This window comes from Microtus ochrogaster, chromosome 16 (genome assembly GCF_000317375.1).
Source record: "Microtus ochrogaster isolate Prairie Vole_2 chromosome 16, MicOch1.0, whole genome shotgun sequence".
NCBI classification, from domain to species: Eukaryota; Metazoa; Chordata; class Mammalia; order Rodentia; family Cricetidae; genus Microtus; species Microtus ochrogaster.
The window spans coordinates 60,540,855-60,548,353 of record NC_022018.1 but is presented as its reverse complement, the minus strand read 5'-3'; the positions used below and the strand labels follow the sequence as shown (position 1 = coordinate 60,548,353).

The 7,499-nt window shown below is 51.7% G+C and overlaps 1 protein-coding gene across 1 annotated transcript in view; it reads left to right on the top strand.

Moving 5' to 3' along the window:
- Window positions 1–2,019: 2,019 nt before the first annotated feature.
- Isca1 (iron-sulfur cluster assembly 1) overlaps window positions 2,020–7,499 on the top strand; it is a 14,145-nt gene continuing 8,665 nt past the window's right edge. The window contains exon 1 of the mRNA XM_005355307.2: window positions 2,020–2,197. Within this exon, the coding sequence (XP_005355364.1) occupies window positions 2,117–2,197 (81 nt within the window). The 5' untranslated portion in view covers window positions 2,020–2,116. The remainder of the gene's footprint in view (window positions 2,198–7,499) is intronic.

The window sequence follows — 7,499 nt, the reverse complement described above, 5'->3', positions numbered from 1 at the left end:
TTTCTTTTTTTTTTTTCTTTTTCTTTTTTTTGAGATAGGGCGGGCAGACTTGGCTGTCCTGAACTCCCTCTGTTGGCCAGGCTGGCCTTGAACTCAAAGATTCGCCTACCTTAGCTGGGATCAAAGGTGTGCCCCACCACTGCCAGGCTCCTGGGGCTCTTGTTAAGAATGGATGTCAGGTGCCTTGGGTGCGATTAACTCTCAGCTGATCCTTATTGCCAGTGTGTGGAAGCCTCCCCCACCCCCCACCCCCGCTTTCCTATCCTTGAGAGCAGAGGTCTCCTTTGTTGGCTTTCAGGAAACAAACATCACGTTTGGGGCCTTTGCTCCAGACAACTGGTTGGGAAGGATCCACCACAGTAGATGCTGCTCACACAGGCTGGCGGGTGCTGCTCGACGGCCCTGGGAAATCATGCCGTTCCATCTTTGCCACTGAGATGTGTCTACTGGAAAACCACCCAGGAAAACAGTTCTGCTCCGTCTTTACACTGTAGACTGACGATACTCCCCGAGAAAATCGTCACCCTGCTGCCAGCTAAACATTTCCTGAGTGGTCACCTTCCTCTCAGAACCAAGAGTAAGAGAGATGTATGCGTATTTGAGTAAGAACGCGTGACAGAGAGAGGAAGGGGATTGCTGCTCAAAGGGATGACACCTATTGACCCCAGCGTCCCCAGACGTCCGTACCTTCCTGCCCAGTGCCACCCTAGCAGTATCTTGAGGGGCTGATTTTGGTGTTGTGTAGCTCATTACCGCCAGGGTCAGAATTTACATATGGCCGTCCTACCAGTGCGGGCCATCGTCTGACATGACATGCCTTCCTCCATGGGCTATGAAGTACACACGGTGATGCCACCCAGTGCTGCATGGCATCGGGGCTGCACCTGACCTGCCGCATGCCCATTTCCCCAACTAACCATGGTTCTGGTTCCTCTTGGTGGGATGAAACATGACCAAAGCCAACCTGGAGAGGAGAGGGTTTATCTGACTTACACACTCAAGTTACAAGTCAAAGCAGGAACTTAAACCGAGTGGGAATCTAGAGGCAAGAGCATGAGGCCATGGAGGGGTGCTGTTTCCTGGCTGGCTCCTCATGGCTTGCTCAGCCTGCTTTCTTATAGAACCCAGGCCACCAGCCCAGGACTATCCCCATCCGCAATGTGTGGTCTTCCCCATCAGTCATGAAATCAGAAAACGCCTACAAGCCTGCCTACAGACCCATCTTATGGAGGAAGCATTTTCTTAGTTGGGGTTCCCTCTCTCAGATGACTTGAGTCTGTGTCAGGCTGACAAAAATCAGCCAGCACATCTCCACAACATTCTTCCAGGCTTCTAACCAACCCTGGTAACGATGTCTGCCTGGTCTGTCAGCCTAGAATTACCCTCACTCACGTTGTCTTGCCCTGCCAACCTGACCAGTTGATGCTAACACAGCAGCTGACTCCTGTTCTGTCAGCGGGACTACCCCCCGAAGATCCTAGCCCTGCTTCCCGCACTCAGCCTTCCAGGAACCCGGAGGGTGGTTCGAGCTGGCGAACTCCTCCAGCACGCCCCACGCCCTCCCAGTGCCAGCCCCAGGGCAGCTGCTGCCCCGAGATAAAAGATGAGAGCTCATCTCACAGGCCCAGAGGGAAGCTGTGTTTACGTGCGTGCGGCTGGTCAGACGGAAACCGCCTGCAGGAAAGCAGGCTAGCTGACCGTTACCTCTTGCCTGTGTTTCCGTCCCCGTCGGTCGCGAGACTGCTAGGTCACGTGCTCGGGTTTTCAAGAACGGAAACTGCCGCACGGCGTCTCGACCGGCTCGTTCTGCTGTCGGAGCGGCTTCCGTCTTGGGTTCCGCCGCTGCCCGTCAGCGGGCGCCCCGCAGCAGAAGCCGTTCTACTTCCGGCAGCACGGCGACCGCGAAGCCCGCAAGGTCACGGGTCACCGCCCTCGCCGCGTCAGCGCTGACGGCTTGCGGCCCAGCCCGTCACTCACCCGGCTGTCCAATGGCGGCGCGGGGCGGGGCCTGCGGCGCCTGCGCAGGAGCTTGTGTCGTCAAAGAGCCAGCCGTGTCCATGGAGCGAGGCTGAGGGGTCACGCTCCGGCCGGAGGCTGCGGGCGCCGCGCCGTGACCATGTCGGCGTCGTTGGTCCGCGCCACCGTGCGGGCCGTGAGCAAGAGGAAGCTGCAGCCCACGCGGGCGGCGCTCACGCTGGTGAGTCGCGGCGGCGGGAGGCGGCGGACACCCGGGGCGCCGGGCGGGCCTGGCCTGCAGACCAGCAGTGCTCGCTCCAGCCCGGCGGGCGGCGCGCTGACCCGGGCGGCAACCGCTGAGGTCACGGCGTCCAGGAGGAAGGTCGTGCGGGGAAGGCGCCGCGGAGGAAGGCGGGTCAGCAGAGGCAGCCGGGAGGCAGGCTTAGAATCCTCCCCGCGTGAGGCGGGGAATCTGCTCCGTTTAGGGTCCTAACAAATAAGTGAAGTAAAATAGAAGGGAGCCGGGACCAAGCGGGGAGCCTTTCTGTGCTCGGTCAGTGTCGGCCCCCCAGTTAGTCTCAGTGACACTGCGCTCCGTTGCTTTTCCTATTGTCGGCTCCTTTCTATTTCCGCAAGGTTACACCATGGAATCCGGCTGTGTCTCCTCTCACTCAGAGCAGAATCCTCCGAAAAGTCAGTGTCCAGGCAGGCTTTTCCCTTGGCAATGTTACCTGTTACCTGGGAATTTTCGAGGTGCCCTCTTTCTTCCCCATGCCTACCTTTTCAGAGCACATTATCAAGCCCTGCTGTTTTGTGACAAGAAATAAGTGAGCTACCTGGGTCCCGCCCTCCGTCTCCCAGTCTTACCCGAAATGTCGCCTCCTTTGTACAGACTCTGGCTCAGTCCGTTTGTGCTCCACTCCCTATGATTGGTCACAGCAGATCGCTGTTGACAGCCTCTCCGCGTTCCCTGTCTCAGCTGTAGGCAGTCATCCCATCCTTCCTCGGCGGAGCGGCTGAGGAGCAGCCCCACCGCCTGTTGGCTGGTGTGCAGACTGCGCCTGTGTTTCGTGTGTTTGGTAAACATTTGCACCCTAGCATGTAACATGCAAAAGCCGCGTGATGATCACAGGCGGAAAGCTCGGGAGGGCGACACTAGCAGACCAAAGTAAACTGATAGAATAGCGTTAGGTTCTGCTGGCCGCGTCCTCTGACAGGGGAGGAGTGCTCCAGAGCCCACTCGAGGCTCGCCTCGGCGAGGGCATGTGTAACATGGAAATGTGGGCGCCACTTAGCTCTTCCAGTTAACCACGGAGGGAATTGATGGGCTGGCATGGGGGGGGGGGCGGCGGGGTGAGACTGTTGACGGCTACTGTCTACAAACGAGGAATGGCTCCAGCTCACCGGTGACGTTAGTGCAAGGATCCTTGGATGCTTGCAGAGGACATCCAGAGAACATGGGCTCCTTCCACCCCGTATTTCCAGGAGTTACTAAGTAGACTTGAGTTTGTAGGGACCAGAGTGAGTTGTGACTTAAACATGTGCTGGCTGACAGGCAGCCCGATCTCCGTTGGTGCACAAGACAGAACTAGTGCAGCTCTCTTATGACCAGAGCCTCGTGCCGCCCAAAGCTCAACTTGCGAGTAAATGATGGGGCCGGATCAGTGTGTGCAGAGAAGCTCGTTCACCGTTAGCTTCCAGGTGCCGCCTGACTGAGGGCCTGAGGGACACATGTATGGACCTGTTACTTCTCTGGAGTAGGACCCAGAGACCTTTGGGACAGCAGCTGGCGCGTGCATGCAGTCAGAAGCTTACCAGGAGAACTACAGCGTCCAGCGGCAGAGCAGCTGCTAGGGTCAGAGAAGGAAGAGAGCCTTTTACCAAAGGATTATATACTCCATGCAAAGTGATTTTTTTGAAAATTTTCAGTCGTTAACTCTCGCATCATTAATTTAGCAGCCCCTGCAAATATTTATACCCAAACTACAGAACTGTAAGACTAAATGCATGATGGGTAACAAACCCCGGGGTGGGGGAGGCGGGTCAGCTGGCAGACAGCTCTGAAGCATGAGGGCCAGAGTTTCCTCTCCAGTTCCTGGATAGAAACAGCTAGGGTTGGGGGTGGTGCATGCTTGTACTCCCAGTGCTGGGCTGGGAGCAGGATGGCCTGGGCTCCCTACTGTGGAGCCTGGCTGAGACGGTCACTTGGAGTGCATTTCCCAGCATTCTGACGGCAAAAGCGGCCTTGAAACAATTTTTGGTTTGTGGTTTTGAATATTTTAAAGTTAGACTATTTATGGTGTGGGCACGTGCGCCTTAGGGATTGTGTGGTCAGGGGACAGCTCTGGAATCATTTCTCATCTCCCATCGTGTGGTCCTCAATGTGGACCTGTAAGTAACCATGTTCCTATGGTGTATACGGGAGCTGACCGAAGACATTGCTAGATTTTAGGGTATTTCAGTAATCTGAATTCTGAGTCCTTACTTGTTGGGGAATTTCTTGAGGAGGTCAGGTTGAGCTGGTCTAGGGGTGCAGACACAGTAGGGAACTGCCAGTTTTGCAGTGGGCTTCAGGAGAGACCTCATCATTGCCAGGACGTGAGTCAAGGGGGTCACTTACCTTCTACTAGGGCCAAATACAGTGCTGTATCTAGAACAGAAAGGGGCAGCCCCATTCAATTCTTTTAACTGACCAGAATAGTTCCTTCAGCTGAACAATAGCTGTTCGCCCCACTCAGGCAGGGACATGAGGGTCGAGTGTTAGACCAGCCTGGAATACATAGTTGAGTGTCTGTCTCCAAAGCAAGGCAGTCAGGATAGTCACTTGCCAGTTTTAGCTGTCCGTCCCTCTTAGCTGAGAACTCCTTAGTAGCAGCTCCCCAGGGAGGGACAGCAAAGTTAGGATCTGTTTTGGTCCTTTGACAGCGGCTCAAAAACATTTGGGTTTTTTTAATATCGTTTCCCCTTGCGTGTTAGCAGCCCAATGCCCATGTGGTTTTACATGCCTTGCTTTTACTTGCTATGTTGAACTTGTTTTGAGAAAAACATAGCAGTGTAGATCAAGCTGATCTCAAATTCATGATCCTCCTGCCTCAGCTTCCCAGTAGCCAGGAGTATCAGCAGCTACTGTTTAAATGTTTTCTAAGACCTGAGAAGAGAGGAAAACGCACTGATTTATAAAACCAATCTAGGTAACTTAGAAATCTTTATGGGAATAAAACTCAGGTCCAGTTAATCAAAAAGAGCGTCCGTGCTCACATTACACAGTATAGTATAGGCTTTATTGTCACCTTGGCCTGTGCGCTTGAAATCCAGGCTCTCCTTCACGTTCTTGCTCCAATAAGCACTTCTTTCTAGGCCATGCATTTCCTAAGCTTTTTGTTTAATGTCTGTGTTTGTATGTATATGTGCCATGAGTACCTGGTGTCCCCAGGGGTCAGAAGAGGGCAATGGATTCCCTGAAACTATAGTTACATGGTGCTGGCCCTCCGTGTGGTTGCTGGGAATCAAAGTCAGGTCCTCTGCAAGGACAGCTAGTGAGTGCTCTAAGTGCTGTTGTGTTGACAAACACTAGGTTTGTCTCCTCAGCACTTTCATAGAAATGTGCCTGTGAAAGTGTACAACTGGAAGACTGGGAAGTAAGGGCTGTGCGCAGCTGCCTGGAAGTGTAATAAATAAGCACATTTTAAAAGTTCTATTTATCTTTGATAAACCTTTTACTTTTACTAAAATGGTTTTCTTTCTGAAATTAAGTTTAGATAATTTAAAAATGTATTAGCATCTTTAAAATCTGTATAACTATTTAATTCCCAAATAAGTTCACATTTAAAAATTCTTTTTCTGGGGCCATATTGTAGAGCAACCACTTTAAATGTGAAACAGCTAATATTGGTGTATTCTGACATATGCTGTCACTGGATAGCAGTACCCTATCCAGTTGGTCCCTTGTGCACAGTGGCTTTTCCTGAGGAAAGCAGCCTGACAGCTAAGGTGCAGTTAAGGAGCAAAGGCAAGGTCTCCCCTTACTCTTGCTCCATTGAAGTTCATGGAGCTTCGTTTCACCAATACTCAAATCTCAGGGATTTAGAAGCATGGGCTTGCCTATCAGTTTCTCTTGTTGCCTTATGCTCCTTATTATTTTAATAGCTTTTATTTGGCTTTCTCTCTAAATGTCTTATTTGTGTAGCCTTACTTTATGAGAAATATAGATAATGGCAAGATGTAATAAAATCACCTGTAATTAGCTTGCTTTGTGATAATTAGAAGCTGCCAAATAACCAGACAGAAGTTCAAAGTCTTATAGCTCAGTCTGCTGGGCATCACAGTTAGGAGTGTGTGTTCGTTTTCTTGTTTTGTTTTTTTGAGATGGCTTTCTCTGTAACTTTGGAGCCTGTCCTGGAACTAGCTCTTGTAGACCAGGTTGGCCTTGAGATCCGCCAGCCTCTGCCTCCGGAGTGCTGGGATTAAAGGCTTGTGAACCACCACCGCCTGGCTGTTTTTGAGACAGGTGTGGTCCTGGCTGTCCTGGAACTCATTTTTGTAAGTCAGGCTGGCTTTTAACTTAAGGATCCACCTGTCTCTGCCTCTTAAGTGCTGGGATTAAAGGATGGACCACCACTCCCTGCTTGTGGTTGATTTTAATGAGTGTTTTTGTTAACTCCCTGAGGTTGGCATTCCTCTCTTCTACCCTTCACGTTGTATCTGTGTGCCAGTTCAGTCTGTCTGCACTTAACTGAGAGTCAGGACTTTACAGCCCACACTGACTTAAAATAGTGCCCTAAACAGCATCTATTTGTTTTAAGCATGCCGTGTTGCTTTTTTTTCGTATGTGCGGGGTGCTGGTACATGTTTCATGTATGCGCATGTGTGGAGGCTGGAGGGCGTCTCCAGTATTCTCCATTCCTCAGGAGCTTTCCACCTTTCTTAGTCTTGAGAAAGGGTCTCCCACTGACGGGAAACCCCCCAAGTGGACATGGCTGCCTACCTACTCCCCTCCCTATCCCTATTTGTTGTTTTGTTTTATGGAGATTGAACTCGCGTCCTCGTGGCTGCAAAGCAAGCTCTTTACCAGCTGAGCCGCCTTCCCGGCCTGCAGTGCACAGCTTCTTCCTTCATTGTTGGTTCTGTACTTTGTGCGTTGTTTCTGTGACTCTGGATTTGGTTCCACACTGTATTTGTCCTTCATCATCTGTCCAGGCCTCTAAGTCAGATCTGGTCTAGGGCCAGGCCTGTGGTCTGTCTCCTCGGCAATAAACACAAGTACGGAGGACATCGTTCCCTTACCGTGATTTCTCTCACCTTTTGCACTGTGCCCCATCCTCTCTAGGCCGCCTTCCCTGTGTTCAGTGTTAGTCTTTACAGGAATCCTAGGAAAGGGCATTATCCCTCCTAAACGTTAGAAAAAAACTGTTTAAAGTGTCTACCTTTGGGACATACCCAGGAAGCAGTCCAGGAGCAGTGCAGATCAGAGTAGGTTCCCAGCGCCCTCTACAGGAAGATCAGAGTAGGTTCCCAGCGCCCTCTACAGGAAGATCAGAGTAGGT